This window comes from Ovis canadensis, chromosome 1, assembly GCF_042477335.2.
Source record: "Ovis canadensis isolate MfBH-ARS-UI-01 breed Bighorn chromosome 1, ARS-UI_OviCan_v2, whole genome shotgun sequence".
In the NCBI taxonomy this organism is placed as follows: Eukaryota; Metazoa; Chordata; class Mammalia; order Artiodactyla; family Bovidae; genus Ovis; species Ovis canadensis.
Window position 1 is genome coordinate 76981258 of NC_091245.1, and position 25912 is coordinate 77007169.

Genomic DNA, 25912 nt, shown 5'->3' on the forward strand with positions numbered 1-25912 from the left:
TTCATACTATATCCAGCAGAAATGCCTAAAATTTTACTCTATCTAGTTTTTGCTCTCAGTGACACAGCTATTAAGACATTAATTCCTACTTTACTCTTGCTAATATAGGAGAGTAAAGCTAATGAATATGTAAATGTTTCCATCTTCATTTCCTAGGAGAGGTAGAATCTTTTTATATTGAAGTATAATTGCTTTACAATGTTGTGTTAGTTTCTGCTCTACAACAGAGTGAACCAGCCATATCTCTCTATATATATATCCCTTCCCTCTTGAATCTCTCTCCCATCCCATACCCATCCCACTCATCTAGGTCATCACAGAGCACAAGCTGAGCTCCCTGTGCTTTATAGCAGACTCCCACTAGCTGTTTCACACATGGTAGTGTATTCATGTCAAACCTAATCTCCTTGAAGGCAGGAAAAGGGGATGAGATGGTTGGAGAGCATCACTGACTCCATGAACCCGAGTTTGAGCAACCTCTGGGAGACAGTGATGGCTAGGGAAACCTGGCGCACTACAGTCCAAGGGGTTGCAAACAGTTGGATGTGACTTGACAACTAAACAACAACAATCTCCCAATTCCTCCCCTTCATCCCCCATGTCCACATGTCAATCCTCTATGTGTGTATCTGTATTCCTGCCCTGGAACTAGGTTCACCCGTACCATTTTTTTCAGATTTCACATATATGCACTAATATACAATATTTGTTTTTCTCTTTCTGACTTACTTTACTCTGTGTGACAGAGTCTAGGTCCACCCACATCTCTACAGATGACCCAATTTCCTTCCTTTTACGGCTGAGAAATAGTCCATTGTATATATGCATGACATCTTCTTTATCAATTCATCTGCTGATGGACACTTAGCTGCTTCTATGTCCTGGCTACTGTAAATAGTGCTGCAATGAATGTTAGGGTACATGTGTCCTTTTAAATTATGGAAGTTTCTTAAAAAACTAAAAATAGAACTACCATCTGACCCAGAAATCCCACTGCTGGACATATACCCTGAGAGGCAGACTTGTTTTTTGGACTCCTGAGAGTAATTAATAGTGCCTTTCTTTGTATTTTTGCTAACTCCTAAAGCCAGCACCCCTGAAGATTCTGTTTGGGATGCATGGGCTCTTGAAGGCAGGAGCCAGAAAAGGATGAGTTGGAAAGGGAGAAGTGGTGTGACTGAAGAAAAATGTTGGCTCCCTGGGACCTTCAGTTGGTGGGACGTGTGGGTCCTGAAAATGACAGGCACCTGCACACAGCTTGTGTAAGGGCCCCAGGACAGACAAGACCCCAAAGAGAGGTGTGCCTATGGCAGCTGGACCCTGGGCATGAGGCATAAAGACTTGTGCGCTACAACCAAGGTCTCCGTGCCCAATTTGGCAGAGAAAAATACACCAAATGCTCTCAAAAGGCTTGTGTGAGTCATAAGGAAGGGGGCACAGGGATTTAAATAATTCTGGGGCAATTTTTCCAAGGGACTTTTGACTCCAGTGTTCTTGCCTGGAGAAACCCATGGACGGAGGAGCCTGGTGGGCCACAGTCCATGGGGTTGCGAAGAGTCGGACACGACTGAGTGACTTCACTTTCACTTTTCACTTTCCTGCATTGGAGAAGGAAATGGCAACCCACTCCAGTGTTCTTGCCTGGAGAATCCCAGGGACGGAGGAGCCTGGTGGGCTGCCATCTATGGGGTTGCACAGAGTCGGACACGACTGAAGTGACTTAGCAGCAGCAGCAGCAGAGAGAAATATCTTGTGTGGTATTTTGCATAACTGGCTTCATCATATATAGACACATTTTACACACATCAACTTAAAAAAACACATTCTACAATATATCGGAAAACTTTCCACATCTTGATTTACCTCATCCGTTTCAGCTGTTGAACAGTAATAATAATTGGTAATGATTAAGGGCTTCAGAGGTGCCAGGCTGTGCTAAGTGCTTGCTTATTATCTTACTGAACTCTTATGACTGCCGTTCTATGAATCATTCTATGCAGGAGGAAACTGAGTCACAGAGCAATTAAGTAAGCTGCCCAAGATCCAAAGCACCCCAAACTGCCAGCCATTCTACCACTAGAAACTGTGAACAGGAACACCACACGAAAACGTTCTGGATCCTACTGTAGGAATGTAGCCCAATGGATTTAAGAATTCACTACAGATAAACATTTAGACCTCTCCTGATTTGATATTACAAGTAGCTGTAGTAAAGTTACTGGTAACTTCAATGTTTAGTGAACGTTGAGACATGATGGGCTGGTTTCCACAGATGATTAATTCTTTTCATAAAACCAAATGTAATGAATGTTCAGATTTACTTAGCCTTCAGAAAAATCATGACTTTCCCTCAAACTATGGTAATTAACTATATGACAAACTCCCTATAATTAAGGGATAAATTGTTGGCATTTTATAAGCAAGAACACTTGCATGCTGTAATTATTCTGTAGCTTACAGTTTATCAAATGTGTACTTTGAATATAAGAAGTTATATAAGTACCTAACTTCTAAAAGAAACCCATTGTCTGCTCTACACAAAACCGACAACCAGAAAATGATAGCTTGGCATAACCACGCTAAAACAATAGGCCATAACTGCCAACCCAGCTTTAACACCAGGCCCCCTTTCTCTCCTCAGAGGGCCAGCTTAAGGAGCTAATGTCACTTCCCAACTGCCAATTATAAAGATCAAACTACTAGGGAGGGTTTTTGCATTCACTTGTTTCCCATTGTGACCTACGATGGAAAGCAGTGCATTTACTCCAAATATTCCTTATTAAAGAAGGAAGAGAAAGCTACTCCGGGCTTCTCTGAAGTGATGGCCTTCCTCCATTTCTGGCTGATGGGCAGAAATACATATCCTTTCAGCAGTAGAGTTCCAAGGGGAAGCCCAAGACTCATGATTTTCCTGTGTGAGTGCAGACAGGGTTCTGCCTGGAAACAGGGATGGAGAGAGTGGAGAGGGAAGGCGGAGCTCAGCGGGGCAAGTGCCAATGCTCTAGGTGTGTAGACAGAGAATCAAATTAGGTTCCAATCATCTTTATTGCCTAACTATCACATGGAAGATAAAGCACACAAATGGATCATAAACAAAAATGTTAAAGAATAAACACTGATTTCTTGCAATCAATAGATTCTAATAGAATATTTTTGCTTTCATCATCTAGTATCTTAAAAGTCGCTGTAAATAAAAATGAATTTGCATAAAATCAAGAACAGAAATATTTTAATCATTTAATACACATAATGATGTAATGGTATATAAGATATTTGGCAAGGCTAGCAGACCTCTAAAGAAACATTTTGCAAATAAATGTTAAAAAGTAGAAGACTGGGATTCCTGTTCAAGTTAATATATTGAGAGGTGCTTAAAATACCTAATTTTTACCCTGATGATTTTCTTCTAAGTATGTTTAAGATCTCTACCTGCTATTGCTTTTTGTATTTAAAGTTCAACAAGATCTAATTTTATATGTATTATTCACTTCAGTTTAGTTTAGTTTAGTTGCTCAGTCATGTCCAGCTCTTTGCGACCCTGTGGACTGCAGCACATCAGGCTTCCCTGTCCATCACCAACTCCCGGAGCTTGCTCAAACTCAAGTCCATCAAGTTAGTGGTGCCATCCAACCATCTTATCCTCTGTTATCCCCTTCTCCTGACTTCAATATTTCCCATTTCCCAGCATCAGGGTCTTTTCCAATGAGTCAGTTCTTTGCATCAGGTGGCCAAAGTATTGGAGTTTCAGCTTCAACAGAAGTCCTTCCAATGAATATTCAGGACTGATTTCCTTTAGGATGGACTGGTTGGATCTCCTTGCAGTCCAAGGGACTCTCATGAGTCTTCTCCAACAACACAGTTCAAAAGCATCAATTCTTTGGCGATCAGCTTTCTTTATAGTCCAACTTTCAAATCCATACATGGCTGCCAGAAAAACCATAGCTTTGACTATATTATATAGAGTTCTGTCAGTAAAGTAATGTCTCTGCTCTCTAATATGCTGTCTAGGGTTGTCATAGCTTTCTTCCAAGGAGTAAGCATCTTTTAATTTCATGGCTGCAGTCACCATCTGCAGTGATTTTGCAGCACAAAAAATAAAGTCTGTCACTGTTTCTATTGTTTCCCTACTTATCATGAAGTGATGGGACTGGATGCCATCATCTTAGTTTTTTGAATATTGAGTTTTAAGCCAGCATTTTCACTCTGCTCTTTCACTTGAATCATGAGGGTCTTTAGTTCCTCTTCACTTTCTTTCATAATGGTGGTGTCATCTGTATATCTGAGGTTATTAATATTTCTCCCGGCAATCTTGAATCCAACTTGTGCTTCACCCAATCCAGCATTTCGCATGATGTACTCTGCATACAAGTTAAAAAAGCTAGGTGACAATATACAGCCTTGATGTATTCCTTTCCCAATTTGGAACCAGTCCGTTTTTCCATGTCCTGTTCTAACTGTTACTTCTTGACCTGCATACAGATTTCTCAGGAGGCAGGTAAGGTGGTCTGGTATTTTCATCTTTTTAAAACTTTTCACTTAGATATGTATTTTATTGGGGCTTCCCAGGTGGGGCTACTGGTAAGGAATCCACCTGCCAATTCAGGAGACATAAGAAAAGAGGATTTGATCCCTGGGTAGGGAAGATCCCCTGGAGCAGGGCATAGCAACCCACTCCAGTATTGTTGCTTGGAGAATCTCACTGACAGTGGAGCCCAGCAGGCTACAGTCCATGGGGTCACAAAGAGTTGGACACAACTGAAGCAACGTAGCATGCATGCATGTATGTGTTTTATTACATAGGTATATATCTTGAATCACTATACTGTATAACTTTTCTTTGCTGTTTACCAATGACATGGACATTTGCAATCTGCTTAACGACTTGAGTTTCCCAGGTGATGCAATGGTAGAATCCACATGCAAAAAGATCTCCTGGAGAAGGAAGTGACAACCCATTACAGTTTTTCTTCCTGAAAAATTCCATGGACTGAGGAGCCTGGTGGGCTATAGTCCATTGGGTTGCAAAGAATCGGACATGACTAAATAGCACACACATAACTACTTGGGAGCTTCTCTTAACTGTATAATGAGAACATTTATTGTAAGAGGGCATCAGCTAAGCCATGGTAGAAAAGAGATTAAAATAATCAATGACTTAGAGAAGGAGTTAATTTCTTTTTCAGAACCACCTAGGGTGTGTATGTGGACTGCTTCATGAGCTCATCCAGAACCCAGGTTGTCCAGGAGGATTGGTCATCTTCAAAAATAAAAGATTATTCCAGTCACTTATCTTTTCCATTTGGTGATACGGAGTACAGACTGTCCAGCACAAGAGTTTTCAAAGAGATGACCCAGAGGTTGTGGCACCTCCCCTTCTGTTTACATTGCAGGGGTCGAAACTTGGTTGCTATGTCGCACCTAACTGCAGGGCAAGCTGGGGAATAAAGACTACAGCTGGACAACCATCAGTTCAGTTCAGTTGCTAAGTCGTGTCCGACTCTGCAACCCCATGAATCACAGCACGCCAGGCCTCCCTGTCCATCACCAACTCCCGGAGTTCCCTCAGACAACCATGAGTGTAGTTAAAATTGGAGTGAGAAACTCAGTTACTGAAGAAGAGGAGAAGGAACACTGATCATCTATTAGCAGCCTTTGCCACTATAATGATGAAAGTGAAAGCGTTAGTTGCTCAGTCATGTCCGGGCTACCTCTTTGCAACCCCATGGACTGTAGCCTGCTAGAAAGAATTATTCTTTCCATGGAATTCTCCAGGCCAGAATACTGGAGTGGGTAGCCATTCCCTTCTCCAGGGTATTTTCCCAGCCCAGGGATTGAACGTGGATCTCCTGCCTTGAAGGCAGATTCTTTACCACTGAGCCACCAAGGATACTCAGCTTTAAAAATTGCTGTAAAGAACAAAGTTATACTTTGTAGAGCACAGAAGTGGTTTTGTGGAAGCAATCAGGATAGCATTTGGCACAGCGTGCATGATCACTAAATGGTCATTGTTATTTTTATCATCATCATCACCATCATCATCATATAGTGTCTCTATCCTCATTTAAATGCTTAAAATCCTTCCACAGTATCATGGATAAGTGCTTATTTAGCTATTCTTGAATCCCTATAGTAAAAAGAAATTTCATTGCTTTTAAGGTGGGGAAGTTATTAACTAACTTCCAGACATTATTTATCTTCCTACACTTCCTTCTCTTTCATCCTAATTGTGATCTCTGAGATCCCATAAAACAAATTGCATCCCTCTGTCATACAACAGTCCTTCAGATCTTTATGGGAAGCTATTGCTTCTTTCTTGAGTTTCCTTTTCCTATAAACTTATTATTTTTTAAACAATATTTTTGTCCCTTCCAGTCTCATAACTCATGACTTTGACTCTACTCACCATCTTAGACACATCTATTTGCTCACTTAAAAAAATTTGCTGTCAGCTCTTATGTTTTATCAACGTTCATCTTAAAACCATGTCACCAAGAGTGGTACACAGTATACCAAGTTGACCTGAGCAAAGCAAACCATCAATCCCTCATTCAGGACATCATTTTCCCTAAGTGGGACTTAAAACCATATTAACTTCTGGTAGTCATATCGTGCTGTTGACCCATGCTGAATGGTAGGCTCCTATACCCTCTGAGCCTTTTGCATTTGTGCAGTTAACCTAGACATACCCTACCCTACAGGAACTTTTTTTTTAAGTCCAAATATGAAATTCTTCCTTTATTTCTAGTTAACTGTCAGTTGTACATTTATTGAAATCTTCCAAGAATTTTTAATATTTCATCTAATTTATCAATTATCCTTCACAGATTCACCTGGGGCTTCCCAGGTGCATGGCTCAGTGGTAAAGGCTACACCTCTCAATGTAGGAGCCGCAAGAGACGTGGGTTCGATCCCTGGGTAAGGAAGATCCTCTGGAGTAGGAAATGGCAACTCATCCCAGTATTCTTGCCAGGATAATCCCATGGACTGCAGTTCATGGGGTCGCGAAGAGTCAGACATGACTGAGCATGCATCCTATGCGACCTCTCCATAGATTCATACCATCTAAACCCCCAATTAGCATCTATTAGTAATTTCGTCTAAGATATTGATCAAAATCTGGATGTGGACAGGGCTGAGGAGAAGCCATTAGTAACCCTCTGTTACTAAACGAGAAGTCATTTAACCAGTTACATACGTGCATGAATGCATCATCGCTTAAGAAATATTAACCTATCTAGCTCACAGAAGTCTCAAGAAAAGTTATAACCTGGCTTTTCTGTTCATTGCTATGTCCCATGAGGCCTTGACCTGCTACTCAAAGTGCTACCTTGTCAGGCTCCCTTAAATCCAGCCTGTTCCTCAGCGCCTCGCTGATCAGGAAAGCACACTGGTGTTTCCCTGAGGCCAGAACTTTACACACTGAGGTTTAACAATATTTATTGAGTCCTGAGTATATGCCAGTTGTCACACTACACAGATTTTCATACAAAAGAAGCATGGAAGAAATGGAACATGTATTATGAAAAATGTATACATTCTCAAGTAAAACTCTTGCGCATGAGTGGGACCACTGTATAACATTCCTTATCTTAAAGCTATGGCAGATTACAGCACAGTCCATGTACAGACTCAACTTTTAAGCCTGAGAGGCTCAAAGAAATGTTTTCTATGTGATACACATTTTTAAAAGTTGCTCTCTTCAGTGATTAAGTTCTTGCTAAATACCACATTAGACTCTGAGCTTATTTTAGTAAATAAAAAATGTGAAAGAACTCTCAAGAATAATTATTCATGTGCTCTAGATAACAATCACACTTTAGAATTTAAATTATGAATCACCTGTACAGATGTTACCTTTTCCAAAGGACTTTCTACTCGAGGAATGCTTATCATTGGCATCTGTGCCAGGTTATCCGTGTGTGTATGTTCACTTTCTGGTTGTCTTCCTTTGAAATTATTTACCACACATACAACCTACAATTTCAGGAAAAAATACAATTAAAACAAAGCCATGCTCCCTATAAACATGATCTTTGTGAGCAGCCTGATTAATCACAGTAATAACGTATTGGCATGACTTAAACACTACATGTCTATAACTTTACATTCAAATTTATCTTGTAATCCAGTGCAAGTGTGTTCAAGAGCATTCATCAATTAATATGTAGCTCAGTTAATAATGACATTGCTATTATTCCAAAATTTTCATTAAATTAGGTTATAGTCAATGCTCAAACTGATCCAAAAATAACACCATAACCTTATAAAAATTCATAACAAGCTAACCTTTCCTTAATGTGGCTAACCTACAACTTAATTTAAATGTTAATTATATCCCATTGCTTCAAGATCATTACATTCATAATAAACCTACTACGATTGGCACTTTCTAATTTAGTAGCACCATTAACCCTAGTTTATTGTCTATTATTGCATCCCATATATATCTGGCATTTCAACAACAGCTTACTATGGCTACCACTAAAATAGAAGACCTTTTACACAAAGGAAACTGACCCTTGTTTCAATTGATTATATCCCATACTAAACCAGAAGTTCTCATATTCTACTGTGCATGAAAATAAAGTTCTGGCACTTAAAATAAAGACATTCCTAAGCCCTCTCCTAAAAATTCTGATTTCATAAATGAAGGATAAGGTTTAGGAGTTGCCACTTTTAAAAGGCATTTCTGAAGCTTCTGATGTAGGTGGATCAAATTTCAAGAATTAGTGATTTAAATAATACAGGAAAATTAATTGCTTATATTGAACTAGTAGGTAAGATATTCTTGAGCCTTCTTTTTCTGGGTTTTATATTCTATTGTCAAACTGAAATACAGAATTTACTTGTAGCTAGTTTATAACTTAACATTCATTTAATCAATAAATGCTTAATATACAATCACAGGTTTACATTGTATATTTTCCACAAATCACACTGGAAAGTGTAGGGCTCATTATTGAATATTTTCGGAGGTCAAAAATTACATCTTGATTGTTCTCCAGCTTTTAAATTAAATTTTAAAATCTACAAAATAACACACACTATTAGACTTTACCTTGGAAAAAATTTCCTTGCAAACTGATATATACTTATTATCCTTTCAATTCTTTGCATAATTACAGATCAGAAGCACAGATCAAAGCCTAATAACTTAATACTCAATTTCATCACTATCATCCAGATCTTTAGAGTAAAGTCATGGCAAAGGTTTGGAAATGGGTACCTGATAAACATTCTATCAAATGATGAGCCTGCAAAGGACTAATAGATAGTAACTGACCTAGAGAAGAGGTCAGCAAATTTTGTCTGTAATGAGCAGATAGGACATATTTTTAGCTTTGTGGGTGTATAATCTCTGCAGCAAGTATTCAGCTCTGCCATTTTGGTGTGGAAGCAGCAATCAAGCAATATAATCAAGAATTTGAGCTAACAACAATATAACAAACAACAGTTTCATACCCATTTCATGAAATACACACACACACACACACACACACACACACATACACACACATTTTCTTTGCATTAATATTATGCATGCTAAGTCACTTCAGTTATGTCCAACTCTCTGTGACCCTATGGACTGTAGCCTACTAGGCTCGTCTGTCCATGGGATTCTCCAGGCAAGAATACTTGAGTGGGCTGCCATGCCCTCCTCCAGGGGATCTTTCCAATCCAGGGATCAAACCCTCATGTCTTATGCCTCCTAAATTAGCAAGTGGGTTCTTTACCACTATGGCCACCTGGTAAGCACCATTAATATTATATAAATTTGTGGAAAATCAGCAGGTGAAAAAAACTGCCACAAATTCTGAATTAAAATTTGCTGAAATAACTATATACACAGACAAATGGAAGTCATTATATGAAGAACAGATTTAACAGTGGCTACTGAAATTAGTATAATTGCTTTTTATACTAATTTCGGTTCAGAAAACTCTGAAAGTTATTACCAGTTATCTTGTTGCCTTAATTGAGGGTCAGGACAACACCACTGAAGCAGCTAAGAATTCACATGTGAAATATTTAAATGCCTAACACATAGCAGATATTCATTAAAGCATCTATTAGCATAATGATTACTCTTCATTACTGTTATTATTTAAATTACGAGGAAGGAAATTATCAAATCTTCCTTAGAATCATGTTCAAATATTTAGTAAGTCTTGTCTGGTAACATTCACAAATATGAAATTGACTTCCTATTAGAAAAATGCTCATAGGAAATAACAATAGACGTGGTTTTTGATGCTGAGGCTGAATGTTCTGTTCTTGGACAGTCCTCTGGGTCTCAGTTTTCTCAATTTGAAAGTGAAGAAGTTGTGACAGATTAGCAAAGTCAGCTGCATTTCTTTGGCTGGCAAAGGTATGAAAAATTCAACAAAAGTTCAAAAGAAAACCCAAGATGTGCCCATCTTCTGATCCTACTCCAAACCTTTATCTTTTTCTGGATTCTCTCAGGGAAAGGAAATTCCCCCTCATCCCCAAACGCAGTTGCATGTGGCTGAAAGCTTGAACACTTCCTGTACTCAACCATTCAGTTTGTTCAATTCTTCTTCCTAAAGATTTTGAATTCTAATATCTGCCTTGTTCTATCCCTAACACCCTAACACCCTAACACCTAGGGTGTTCTATCCCTAACACCCTAACACCTAAGCAATCATCATTACTTGCCTGAATTCCTGCAAGGCTTTCTCAAGACTAAATCCAATCTTGACTCCCTCCAATCCCTCTCTACAAAGAGGTGAGAATGGTCTTTCCAAAATGCAAATTTTATCATGTCAACCTCCTTAAAACTACTTTGTGGCTTGGCTTCTCATTCCTCTCAAAATGCAAACTCAGGTCCACCTTTCAGCCTTCTTTCTCTGTTTTCCAAACACCTATTTCCTTTCGCTTCCTTTTGTTTGGAATACTCATGTCCACTGTCTTTGGGCATATCTCATTCATCTGTGATATCTCATCTCTGCATCACCACCTTATTAGTCTTCCTTGATCCCAGGCTGTTTTTTTTTGCTGGCAAGGACCTGTGATTTTTTTCACTGAAATATCTATCTCTATATGAAATTATATATCTGCAAGCATAGCATTTTGGTTGATGTGATTCTCTTCCAAGGTTATCAGCTCTATGGAAGCAGACATGCTTCTTTTTTGGATCACTATTCTATTCTCAGTGCCAGGTGAATGAACAGATTAATAAATGATCATGAATCCAGGATAAAATTTCTCAAATTTTCTGATGTTCCCATATAATTGAAAGTGACTTTCTTTAGAAACATTCTGTTTTTACATTAGTGGTTTCCATGAGTGCAACTCTACCCTCTCTTCCAAAAAATAACACTAGTAATAAGTCACCATTACATATAGATTTTTGTTTTCTTTTTCCAGTAGTGATAATAAATTAATCTGATCCATTTGTGATCAGTTTGCCTCTTCCTTGTGGCAAATAAAACATCTCTGTTGTATGGGGTTATGTGCATGGGCTTTGGGCTCAAACAGGCTGGAGCTTAATCCTGGGCTCTTCCATTTACTAATTCTGTGAGCCTAAGCAAGTTATTTAATATAACTACATCTGTCTGCTTTATCTGCAAAATTAAGACAATAATAATTATGTCTCACTGTGCATGAGAATTAATTGAGTTAATACAGTAAAGAATACTCAAATAACTCTTTATTATTACTATTAGGAATATGCATGATAACCTGACAAGCTCTTGCTTTGGTCAGTAAAGTTGAATTATCCTGCCTGATACTGTAATATCCATCTTTCTTGCAAGTACTTTGAGGCATTCATTTTTATAAAATAATATGAATCAATCTACAATAATAAAGTAATCAAGGGGAAGAGTATTGTATCCATAGCCTTCTCTGTACCATGCAATTGACTGACTTGACTACATATGTGATTTCACTTAACCCTCAAAAGAGCTTTGGGAAGTAAATAAAACAGTTCATTCATTCATTCATCAAATATCTCCTGAGAACTTCCTATATACCACTGGGAATATAGTGATGAAAACAAACACCATCTCTGTAAGTGGTTTACATTCTAGAGAGTTTGACAGCAAAAAACAAAACCCAAAATATTATATGTGGTATACTAAAAGTTGAATCGTGCAGTGGAGAAAAGTGAATAGGAAATGAGGAAAGGAGTCTGGGGGAGAGGTAATCACTTTAAATACAGTTCAGGGGAGGCTGCACTTTAGGAATAATGAGGAGTTATGTGGGATGGTCAATATCACACATTGAGGAAAACTGGCAAAAGAAAAAAAGTGGCAACAACAGGATTCAATGTAGGTTTTTCTGACTCCCACACCTGTTTTGTTCTCTAAAATATACACAGGAGCATTCCAGCAGAGGCAATGTGCAGGATGGACAGAGTGTGTGAGACAGGAAGAAAACTGACTGGATTCCAAGTGTGGGATTTCCACTGTAAAAAAAAAAGGGGGGGGGACATAAACTTGACCAGGAAGAGTGCAGCCAGACTCCGGAGGATCCCAGAAGCCCAATGGAAGTGTCTGGTTTAATCCAGCACGAAAGAAGCTTGGTTTTCTGTTTGTTTTATTAGTAATGAATTATATTATCACGTGTATGAAGCAGCATGCAAGGCATTTGGAAGAGAGTCTAAAGTGAGGAGGTAGCTAGGAACCAACAGATATAGAAGAGGTAAGCAATTAGATCTCTACAATCAAGAAGTGATGGTCAGAACAGCAAAGAAGTAAGATACGGGAGAAAGATTCTGTAGTGGAAACGAGCTTCAACTAGATGAATCACTGAGTGTGGGGAGAGTGAGTCAAAGGCATATGCTAGACTTTGGACGTGGGTGACAGGGAACATGAATGCCTTGAACCAACACACAGTGGCTTGGAGTAGGTTAGTGGTAATTTTATCTTGGAATCATCTTAGTGATCTGCACACACTGCAGAATAATTGAAAACACTCCAAGATACTGCAAGCCAGAGCTATAGTCACTGCTTGAAATAAGTATTCTACTTAGTTGCCCAAATGAGAAACTCGAGAATCATCATAGATTGTTGTCCACTTCATCCTCATCAATTCCATTGTTTCATCAATTTCCAAACCATCCCACCTCCAGCCAGCGTCCCCTCCCTCTGTGCAATCAGAGGCCCATCCACCACTTCCCTGAATCTGCATAACTTGTCTCTATCCTCACCTGGAGCTTTATTTTCCAAAAACATATTTTTAAAGCACAAATCTTATCATAGAGTAAAAGCGTCTGAAAGGAAACAATCTCTCATTTATAAAATTATTTCAGTCATCCATGTGGCCATGAATTAAACATACACACCATTTTGTTTACACATTATCAGTCTGTGTAACAATCCTTCAAGGAGACTGTAACCTTATTTAAATCCTTATTGCCAAATTCAGTCTTAAATTGAAGAAAGTAGGGAAAACGACTAGACCATTCAGGTATGACCTAAATCAAATCCTTTATGACTATACAGTGAAGTGCAAAATAGATTTAAGGGACTAGATCTTATAGACAGAGTGCCTATGAACTATGGACTGAGGTTCATGAAATTGTACAGGAGACAGGGATCAAGACCATCCCCATGGAAAAGAAACGCAAAAAAGCAAAATGGCTGTCTCAGGAGGCGCTACAAATAGCTGTGAAAAGAAGAGAAGCGAAAAGCAAAGGAGAAAGGAAAGATATAAGCATCTGAATGCACAGTTCCAAAGAATAGCAAGAAGAGATAAGAAAGCCTTCTTCAGTGATCAATGCAAAGAAATAGAGGAAAACAACAGAATGGGAAAGACTAGAGGCCCTTCAAGAAAATTAGAGATACCAAGGGAACATTTCAGGCAAAGATGAGCTCAATAAAGGACAGAAATGGTACGGACCTAACAGAAGCAGAAGATATTAAGAATAGGTGGCAAGAGTACACAGAAGTGTACAAAAAAGGTCGTCATGACCCAGATAATCACAATGGTGTGATCACTCACCTAGAGCCAGTCATCCTGGAATGTGAAGTCATGTGGGCCTTAGAAAGCATCACTACAAACAAAGCTATTGGAGGTGATGAAATTCCAGTTGAGCTATTTCAAATCCTGAAAGATGATGCTGTGAAAGTGCTGCACTTAATATGCCAGCAAATTTGGAAAACTCAGCAGTGGCCACAGGACTGGAAAAGGTGTTTTCATTCCAATCCCAAAGAAAGGCAATGCCAAAGAATGTTTAAACTACCCCATAATTGCACTCATCTCACATGCTAGTAAAGGAATGCTCAAAATTCTCCAAGCCAGCCTTCAGCAATACGTGAACTGTGAACTCCCTGATGTTCAAGCTGGTTTTAGAAAAGGCAGAGGAACCAGAGATCAAATTGCCAACATCTGCTGGATCATCGAAAAAGCAAGAGAGTTCCAGAAAAATATCTATTTCTGCTTTATTGACTATGCCAAAGCCTTTGACTATGTGGATCACAATAAACTGTGGAAAATTCTGAAAGAGATGGGAATACCAGACCACCTGACCTGCCTTTTGAGAAACCTATATGCAGGTCAGGAAGCAACAGTTAGAACTGGACATAAAACAACAGACTGGTTCCCAATAGGAAAAGGAGAACATCAAGGCTGTATATTGTCACCCTGCTTATTTGACTTATATGCAGAGTACATCATGAGAAACGCTGGACTGGAAGAAGCACAAGCTGGAATCAAGATTGCCGGGAGAAATATCAACAACCTCAGATATACAGATGATACCACCCTATGGCAGAAAGTGAAGAGAAACTAAAAAGCCTCTTGATGAAAGTGAAAGAGGAGAGTGAAAAAGTTGGCTTAAAGCGAAGATCATGGCATCCGGTCCCATCACTTCATGGGAAATAAATGGGGAAACAGTGGTAGACTTTATTTTATTGGGCTCCAAAATCACTGCAGATGGTGACTGCAGCCATGAGATTAAAAGACGCTTAGTCCTTGGAAGGAAAGTTATTACCAACCTAGACAGCATATTCAAAAGCAGAGACATTACTTTGCCAACAAAGGTCCATCTAGCCAAGGCTATGGTTTTTCCAGTGGTCATGTATGGCTGTGAGAGTTGGACTGTGAAGAAAGCTGAGCGCTGAAGAAACGATACTTTTGAACTGTGATGTTGGAGAAGACCCTTGAGAGTCCCTTGGACTGCAAGGAGATCCAACCAGTCCATCCTAAAGGAGATTGGTCCTGGCTGTTCTTTGGAAGGACTGATGCTGAAGCTGAAACTCCAATACTTTGGCCAACTCATGCGAAGAGTTGACTTATTGGAAAAGACCCTGATGCTGGGAGGGATTGGGGGCAGGAGGAGAAGGGGATGACAGAGACTGAGATGGCTGGATGGCATCACCTACTTGATGGACATGAGTTTGGGTGAACTCTGGGAGTTGGTGATGGACAGGGAGGCCTGGTGTGCTGCGATTCATGGGGTTGCAAAGAGTTGGATACGACTGAGAGACTGAGCTGAACTGAACCTTATTTAAAGAGGAAGAAACTGAGGTTAGGTAAATTGCTTAAGGGCACAAATTGAGTAGATAGTGAGGATGAGATTCAACCAAACTTTTGCTCTCTTTCAACTCTCTGGGAGCTGACAGAGGCTTCCAAATCACCTACATTTTTAAGCAAGAGCCCAAATTACTGTTATACCACATGAGGCATTCAGAGTATCCCCTGTGTGCTTTTTCATTCCCCTTCTTGTCACCCATGTTGGATGACTGGTATCATTTCTGGGTGCCAGATGCATACTGTGCCTTCGGCCTAGAATACAGGAGGGCCTTCATACATGCTTATTTTTTGATATATTTTCTGTTGCCTGTGCACTGTGCTCTTTGCCCTTCATTCCTTATGCCCCAAGCTACACCTATCTGCTTTACAAATTCTTCAAGTTTATATATAGCCTCTTCTTTCTGATTCGTCCCTAATTCAAACAGAGTAGATCTGAGTATATGTACCCTACATCTACCATTACATCATCCTCTATAGAACTCTTCATGTCCATCTTGTCCCACCTGACTGCAATCTATTTAAGTACCTGGACTGGATCATTTTCATGTACTTATTCCCAGCACCAAGCACAATGCCTGGATTAGAGTAGGGTCTCAGTAAATGTTTGTTTCATGAACGAAGAAAAGGAGGGAATGTTTGAGGGAATAGACTGGCCATTACTGTCTGACTCCAGAAACAGACTCCCAGAGAAGACAAGTCATATTTATCTGAGACCCTTTGCAGGCCCAGTTAAAGCACTATTCAGATGTAACTGCATTTCAGCTCCATGGGTCTGGAACATCTTTGCTGGTACCTCATCAGGCTACATCTTCTCCTCCTTTGGGTATAGGAGGAGACTACTGTATAAAGCAAAACATACTTTTGCACTGACATTAAAATCAGAAACACTGTTTTTATGGATAAAAGCTTGTTTAGTTATTACATGGTTAAAGCACTTCCATATGACCTTTTTATAAGGTCCTCTTCCTGGATGCATGGGAATGCTTGAAGGGCCCTATGGAAGATTCTGAGTATGTCCAATAAGATGGTCTTGAGCTCAAGGGGGACCCCTAGTCCAATTAATCATTCCCCACGTGGTTCTCAGACGAGGAAGTGAAAGGAAGATATGAGTGCTCTAGACTTAACCTTGCAAGGTATCATGATGTTCACTGGCAGTCAAGGGAAGATGGCTACAGCCACAAGAGGAGATGAAGCCTGATGAAACACCAGCAAAGATGTTCCAGACCCACAGAGCTGAAATTCCGTTACATCTGGCACTAGCACTTTAATGCTTCAACTTTTGGCATGCTGTTTGCTGTGCCTATGATTATTTTCTTAGGATTTATGTGAAGCATTTTTTTTGTTTGTTTTATAAAAAGTTAGCCTATTTCAACTGTCTTAAGTGAAAGCAAGGGAAAGGTTGGGGGCCATGCCTGGGCCCCTGTTTGCATGAGGCTACAGGATACCTCTGGGGGTGGGGAAAGTAAGCCTAAGTTTCCAAGGAACCTTGGACACAGCAGGGAAAGGCATCAGAAAGAAAAATAGCAAGTGGTCTAGAAAGGGATCAGGGCATAGTCACTACTTTTACCACAAGAAGTTCTAGAAGAAATAACCTATATAAAATGCCCAGCACATAACAGTGCGCAAATCATTGGTAGCTGGAAAGGTTTGTATAAGCTTTAACATACTGTTATAAACAGGGAGGCCTGGCGTGCTGCGATTCATGGGGTTGCAAAGAGTCACACACGACTGAGCCACTGAACTGAACTGAAAATCAGATTGAAACAACTAAACCTACAGAACTAAAATCTACAGAAGTAGTCCAAGGAGATTTTTACCGCAGAAGTAGAGATGGCAGGCTTGCCTCATTAACAGTCACTACGTGTATGCCTCACTTCTTGGCAGAATCTGATTTGAGTGATATTGCCTTGGAAACTCTCCATGGGTTTTCAGTCACTGAAGGCGACCGGCTCATCTCACAAGTGAGGTTCACCTGTTAGGTTCTGGGACTTGGCAGCTCAGGAGAGGACTGTTTGGAGGCACCAGGGCACTTTGGGATACTCTACATACTTCAAGACGCTAAGTGCCCTGAGGAAACTTTTTAAACATACATATACACAATGGAGTATTACTCAGCCATTAAAAGAATACATTTGAATCAGTTCTAATGAGATGGATGAAACTGGAGCCGATTATACAGAGTGAAGTAAGCCAGAAAGAAAAACACCAATACAGTATACTAACACATATATATGGAATTTAGAAAGATGGCAATGATGACCCTGTATGCAAGACAGCAAAAGAGACACAGATGTGTAGAGTGGACTTTTGGACTCTGAGGGAGAGGGAGAGGGAGAGGGTGGGATGATGTGGGATAATGGCACTGAAACATGTATACTATCATGTAAGAAATGAATCGCCAGTCTATGTTCGATATAGGATACAGGATGCTTGGGGCTGGTGCACGGGGATGATCCAGAGAGATGATATGGGGTGGGAGGTGGGAGGGGGTTTCAGGATTGGGAACTCATGTACACCAGTGGTGGATTCATGTCAATGTATGGCAAAACCAATACAGTATTGTAAAGAAAAATAAAGTAAAAATAAAATTTTTAAAAAATTTTCCCATTTCAAAAAGGTCCACAATAAAGTTTTATGTGTGTCTGGAAAAAAAAAAAAAAAACCTATTTGTAGGAAAGGAATGGGAATGCAGATGTAAAGAACAGACTTGTATACACATTGTAGGAAGGACAGGACAGGACAAATTGAGACAGTAGCACTGAAATATACAGGCTACCATGTGTAAAATAGTTAGTAGGAAGCTGTTATATAACATAGGGAGCCCAGCCTGGTGCTCTATGATTACCTAGAGGGGTGGGATGAGGGGGTTGGGGAGGGAGGCTCAACAGGGAAGGGATATGCGTGTGTGTGTGTGTGTGTGTGTGTGTGTGTGTGTGTAAATTATGATTGGTTTGCACTGTTGTACTACAGAAACCAACACAATATTATAAAGCAATTTTCCTCCAATCAAAAAATAAATTCAAAAGAAAAAACATCTAGGGAGGTATGAGTGATTTTTAGCCCCATTCCACTTTGCCTGAAAATAGTCTCTTCACTTTTAAATGTAGAAAATACGCACTTTTCACCCCAAGCCTGACTTTAGGCAGAACAAATGAAGGAGAAGAAAGAAATGAGTGATTTAAAACATACATATTTCCATTTCAGAGACCACCTGTCGAAAACTAAACCCAGTGATTCACACCTGTATTGTCTAGTGGGTGGCTATACACATTAATTAACAAACAAATTATATTTAAAGAAACTTGTACTTACAAGAAATACTGCTATAGATATTCCAACCAGAAAGCCTGCTATCACATCAGACCAATGATTTCGATATTCTGCAACTCTGTTCAGTCCAGTAAGAAAAGCCAAACACATTAAGCCTAGGCACAAAACGGGCTTAGCAAGTCTTGTTCCTTTGGCTTTGATTGTGTTGGTAATGTACATCTGAAATAGCAAACAAAAAGCGTGAATGCATTTCCTTATATATGTACACTTTATATATGTATCAGGACACACATATTTATAGGAACAGATATATTTATATAACTCAAATAATTAACTACAGTTTATAAATTTTTTGAAGAATTTTCTTAAAAGTAGAGTTTAAAAGTAGTGATTAGTTAATTGTACTTACCTTATATTGAGTAATGGTCAATTCTTATGTAACATTAATCATTTAAGATACTGAGTTGCAGACATTCCAAGTCACTTTTCATAAACTTTTAATTACTTACTCTCATTTTATATGAATTTACATTTTATATGAATACTACTGGAAAGGGAAAATTAATGAATGTTTTTAATGTTTACATTTCTGTATACCATATTGAGAGGATGTACACTTTATAAAAGGGACTTCTCAGGTGGCTCAGGGGTAAAGAATCCACTTGCCAATACAGGAGGTGTGGGTTTGATCCCTGGGTCGGGAAGATCCCCTGGAGGATGAAATGGCAACCCATTCCAGTATTCTTGCCTGGGAAATCGCATGGACAGAGGAGCCTGGTGGGCTACAATCCACAGTATTACAAAGAGTTGGACAGGACTGAGCTACTGAGAGTGCATGCATACTTTATAAAAATCAAACTTGTGAGCATATCTATAAAAAACAAAATCAAGTGGATTTCACTAAATAGATATTACTTATAAAAATAATTTAAAGTTCATTACAGTACCAACATTTACTTTTATGCTGCTATCTGAAATTGTGAAAATACTTTGTTTAACAAATTTTATCAACCAGCATAAGAATAACAACAAAAAACCCTTAATTATATGGGAGAAATGTGTCAGTTAAACCAAAATAATCAGTAAACACCTACATTTTTGGCATCTTCATGTATGCTAATGAAGAACGTGTAACTGTCAGCTGGTTGCACAGAATGAAATCTTTTAAAGTTGTGAGACACCATGGTCAAGAAACCCAGTTCTTCCCCAATCTGATTTATTTTATAGCTCAACTGCTCATAATTTCCTATGTGCATTTCTGTAGAAGTGAATCTGTTGACTGTGAAGGAGATGTGTGAGTTATTTCAAGTCACTGTGTGTGTTTAGTTGCTGGGTTGTGTCCAACTCGTTGTGACCCCAAGGACTGCAGCTTGCCAGGCTCCTCTGTTCATGGGATACTCCAGCAAGAATACTGGAGGAGGTGGTCGTTCCCTTCTCCTGAGGAATCTTCCTGACCCAGGGATTGAACCCCAGTCTCCTATATTGAAGGAAGATTCTTTGCTGTCTGAGCCACCAGGGAAGCCCCTATTTGAAGTCACTGCTGCTGCTGCTGCTGCTGCTAAGTTGCTTCAGTCGTGTCCGACTCTGTGCGACCCCATAGATGGCAGCCCACCAGGCTTCCCATCCCTGGGATTCTCCAGGCAAGAACACTGGAGTGGGTTGCCATTTCCTTCTCCAACACATGAAAGTAAAAAGTGAAAGTAAATTCACTCAGTCGTGTCCAACTCTTAGCAACCCCATGGACTGCAGCCTACCAGGCTCCTCTGTCCATGGATTTTCCAGGCAACTCACTAGTAATTATTAAAGAGATGGCTTTCACAGTACAATAAGTTTTTATGACATTAATGTCAGCATCTGATACTGATAATATAGTCAGAAAAATACTTACAAATGCATATAACCACTTGCCTATTGTCCTCAGTTGAATTAAAAAAAAATACATTTGACTAACAGATTAAACCAAATCAGCACTTAAGCTTTTAGTCCATGGCAGCCATTTTTGGGTGCTATGAAAATCAGTAATTCTCTTTTCTTTTTTTTTTTCTGGGCAAAGTTTGTAGCCCTGTGAGCTGCCAGTACACATTATGAATATTTAAACAGTTCATATGATACAAGGTTTCTATCTAGCCAAGTTCTAGCCTTTTGCAAACTATCTTAGGTCTCAATACTCTAGGATATATATTTTAAAAGCTGGATTATCTTCATTTTGGCATTTGACCTCCAGAGCTATGTCTGTGTATTCTAAGCCTGTGCTTAGAAGATCTGAATAATCTCAGTTAAGAAGAATAAGTAGACATGAGAGAGAAACAGGAGGAGATGAGAAGAGAAAAAGATGCTTTTGCCATTCCAAGAGAATTTATTAAAGAGTTCTGCCCACATGAGTAACAAGACAAGAATACCACACTACTTCAGGTTTCCAGTGATGCATCTAGTAGAGTAATTTCTTATTTGACTCACACATATAAATAGGGAGTGAAATTTAAGCTGCTAGTGAGATTTTCTGACTGATTACTGACTTCTTAACTTTGCATTTCTTCATGTCTGTCAGAACACTAAAAGACAACTACCCTCATTAAGACAAAATGAATATGAAATGATAACTGAATAATATTAATATGCTAATAATCATTAGAGCTATGATTTTCATGAGCGATGTCTGTTCAAGACAATGCTCTAAGCATTTTACTTATTAAGTCCTCAAAATAACCATAAAATATCATCATTACCTTCATTTGACAGATAAAAAAACTGACTCACAATAAAGCTTATTATAAAGAATACACAATTGGAGTATTGAGGGTGGCACTTTTGAGACAGAGAGATGTCAAAGGGAAGTAAGGATAGAGCATTTTGGTGCCTCCAACCTTCCTCTCTCTATTAATTTCTTGCTTGGAAAAAAATGGCCAGTGAACATAAACTAAGTATCAGTGAATGCAAGAGAAATAAAATTAAAAACAGGGGAAAGAAGGCTATTACAGCACATAGGGATGAGGCTACATCTGTACTCTACTATTAGGGAGAATTAGGAAATGGTATAAGTGTGGTTTGTGTAGAAAATCTATAGAATCTAAATAACTTTGGAAAGTATTTGCCTTCTTCATCTCCAGAGGCCACCTCAGATAGAGCTCAGGCCTTACTTGTCCAAGTTGTGTTGGCTTATTAGTAATCCTTGAGCTTGGGCTATGATCCTCTTAAGATTCTCTTAAATTTCAATTCATGCCTAAGTTGTACGACTCAAGTATTGTTTATAAGCGGCCCCAGGATACAGCCTGGTCACTATGCAAACTCATGAAGAAGCTTCTATAATAGGAATAGCCTGGGATTTTGCTCTTCTTCCAACAGACCCCACTTAATGTCCAGAACCAGAAGAAAAGAAAATTGAATGCAAAGGGTTATGAAGAAGGGTGACATTCATTCAAATACTTTCAACTTTAAAGTGGATCATAACCCTTTATAATGCACAGATTTTTCTCAGTTGGCAGGGATGTCACAAAAGAAAATTTTGAGTTTTCACTTATACATACTAGAAAACTTTCTGGTTCCCCAGTACTTATGAATATGACTGCCTTTTAACCAGTCTAATTGTGTTATCCTTACAGAAGGTCTATTATCCCTAATTTGCAGAAAAGGAAATTATGGCATAAGAATCTATTAAGCAAGTTGGATGCAGGACAGAAATTGATTATTTATGCTCTCTTGGTTTTTAATTCACTTACGAAACCATCTAGGTTAACCAGATGTCAAAATTTAACTAAAATAAAACACAAACAGAAGGGAGTATGATTTGAGCAGGATGGTATCTGTTCAGTCCTCAGTGGATGTTCACTACCTTATAAGCCAAGCCATTTAGCCATACTTGGGCAGTTCTTATCCATCCATCCCACAAATATCTATTAGCACAAATGCAGAAAGCTCAAACTGGTCATTTGCTATCTGCTAACAGCTGGGGTATATTCTTCAACTCCTTTTCCCTTGTTTATACATTGTCTACAATAACTGACACATATATAAAGGGGTTTTGCTTACTTGAGTGCTTTTACTAAAATATAATTACAAAGCTCAGGCTTCCCTGGTTGGCTCAGACAGTACAGAATCTACCTACAATGCAGGAAACCAGGTTTGATCCCTAGACTGGGAAGATCTCCTGAAAAAGGGAATGGCTACCCACTCCAGTAATCTTGCCTGGAGAATTCTATGGACCAAAGAGCCTGGTGGGCTATAGTCCATGGGGTCACAAAGAATTGGACACGACTGAGTGACTTAACACTTTCACTTCACAATCACAATGCCCATGTCATGTAGTAATGTGAATGGACACAATTGTAAGAATAATCATCGAAATCTTGGGTAAACTGAGAAAGCACTGTATAATTTTAAAAACAATACTATTATAAAACAAAAATAAAAACACAAATGTTTGTGTTAAGCACTTACTATAAACCTGAAACTATTATTCAAAGAGAAGCCATCTAGGTTATATCCAGAAGGATGAGCATGAGTTCTCAGTGAAGACGAAGTGGGGGAAAACACTGTCCTAGACCCAGGGAGAGCATCCATGGCCCACTATATGTCTCCCAACACCTGCATCATCCCCACAGCACTCACCACAATGTATGGTTTATACTAATTTGCTCCCTTCACTATACTAATGACATACAAGGCAGATCTGTGTTCTGTACTGTAAACCTTGTGCTTAGTTAGTCCTTTGTCTGAAACACTGTAAGCACTTGAAATAACTATTAGACTAAATAAAAGAGGGAATAAATGAAAAATGCAAAGGTACAAGAGAATGAGTATGGAGTATTTCCCTCACAGCATTTGCCACTATCTAAAAATCATGTTCTCTATTTTGTGTATGTATGTTTATCTGTTGCCTCTATGAGAATATTCCATTAGCGTAAAACCTCTGTCCATTCACAATTCTACCTGAAATTCATTGCTGTTGTCATGGTTTAGTCACTAAGTCAAGTCCAACTCTTTGTGATCCCGTGGACTACAGCCCACCAGACTCATCTGTTATGAGATTTCCCAAACAAGAATATTAGAGTGGGTTGCCATTTCCTTCTCCATGGGATCTTTCCAATCCAAGGATCAGTGTCTCCTGAATTGGCAGGTAGATTCTTTTACCACTGAGTTACCAGGAAAGCCCACTTGAAATGCACAGAACTCCTTTTACATAGAAGGTACTCAAAAATGTTGAATTAGTGAATGTGTAAATGGTATGCTTGGGGAAAAGTGAATTTTTGAACTTTTGTCAGAAAATACATATCACTATCAGAAAATGTCTTGCATATGCCTTTGTTTACTTGCTATTGTCCTTCTCCTCCTGTCTATCTCATATTGCCTGAATCAAAACTTGATACAGGACAGGCACCCGTGATGGAAAGAATATTAGCTCTCTAACAATGCTGAAGCGCTAATCCTGGGAACTTGCGAATATGTCACCTAATCACATGAGTGTTTAAAAGTGGATAACCTTCCCTAGCTTTAGTCAGAAAGAGATCTGAAGATGCTATGCTACTGTCTTTGATGATGGAGAAAGGGAGCCACTAAGCAAGGAACTGAGATATCCTCTGAGATCTGGAAAGGTAAGAAATGAACTCTCTTTAGAGCCTCTTGAAGGGATGCAGCCAGGCTGAAACCTTCAGTTTAGCCCAGTGAACCCATATAGAACTCTAGGATTATAACTTTGGGTTGTTTCTAAGTCCCCACGTTTGTGGTATTTTGTCATGGTTTAAAAAGAAAACTACTATAATCAATCAATATCTGCTTCGTGTGTGAATGAGTAAATGGACTGGAATTTGTAAAAATGACCTATAAGAGAGAACTGTGGCACCGAGATTAGATCATCTGCTCTGGAATCAAAGAGTTTTGGGTTGAGTCCCAGCTCTGCCACTTAAACAAGTGAATAACTTGAACAAGGTATTCAACCTATTGAATCTTTGAACTCCTTATGCGTAAAATGCAAATGACAGAAATATTACCAGGCGGTATGGGAAGAATTAAATGATGTAATACAGGTAAAGTACTTAGCACAGCGATAGTGCACAGTAAGCTCTTAGTATAAACCACACATTGTGGTGAGTGCTGCGGGGATGATGCAGGTGTTGGGAGACATATAGGGGGCTATGGATGCTCTTCTGGGGTTCAGTCATGGTCAGGTTGGAGAACACAGCAGGACACAGACCGACTACATTGTGTGTTGCTGCGGAAGTGCCTGGTGAGCGAAGATCATCGGGGCTGAGCATGGAAAACCCACATTCTTCCCTTGCTTTCATACTCTTTCACTTTTTCCTTATGCTATTTTGCCATTTTCCCTCCCTTTCATGTTCTCTTAAAAGATGCACTAATTATTTGCAGGTGATTATCATGAACTCTCTTAGCCTTTGCCTTTTCTTTACTACAAACTAAAGGCCTTGATTTCATCCATCCGTTTCTATATATATATTTCTTTATATATAAGGGCTTCCCTGGTGTCTCAGATGGTAAAGAATCCACCTGCAATGTGGGAGACCTGGGTTTGATCCCTGGGTTGGGAAGATCCCCTGGAGGAGGAAATGGCAACCCTACCCCAGTATTCTTTTTTTTTTTTCCCCAGTATTCTTGCCTGGAGAATCCCCATGGATAAGAGCCTGGTGGACTACAGTCCATGGGGTCACACAGAGTCAGACACGACTGAACAACTAAGCACACGCGAAGTGCTTGATACACGGTACAGTAAAAGTGCATATATATACATGGTTTCAAATGACACTGAATATAGTTTCCTGTGCTTTACAGTAGGTCCTTGTTTATTTTAAACACAGAAGTGTGTATATGTTAATCCCAACCTCCTAATTCACCTTCACCATCACCCTTCTGCCAACCACTTTGGTAACCACAGATTGATTTTCTATATCTGTGAGTCCATTCCTGTTTTGTAAGCTCATTTATATCATTGTTTAGATTTCACATACAAGTGACCTCATATAACACTTGTCTTTCTCTTCCAGACATACTTTACTTAATATAATAATCTATAGTGCTGCAAATGACATTTCATTTTTAATGGGCGAGTAATAACCCATTGTGTACATACACCACATCTTCTTTATCCATTCATCTGTCAGTGGACACTGAGGTTGTTTCCATGTGTTAGCTA

At 39.2% G+C, this 25912-nt stretch overlaps 1 protein-coding gene across 2 annotated transcripts in view; it reads right to left on the reverse strand.

The window, feature by feature from the left end:
* Positions 1–25912, reverse strand: part of PLPPR5 (phospholipid phosphatase related 5) — a 135376-nt gene that overhangs the window by 24691 nt on the left and 84773 nt on the right. The window contains exons 4-5 of one of the 2 annotated variants that reach the window (XM_069570822.1): positions 18814–18990; positions 7855–7974 (exon numbers count right to left, since the gene is read on the reverse strand). In XM_069570822.1, the coding sequence (XP_069426923.1) occupies positions 7855–7974; positions 18814–18990 (297 nt within the window). Of the gene's footprint in view, positions 1–7839; positions 7975–18813; positions 18991–25912 lie in introns of both variants that reach the window. The other variant, XM_069570813.1, reaches the window with a different exon arrangement.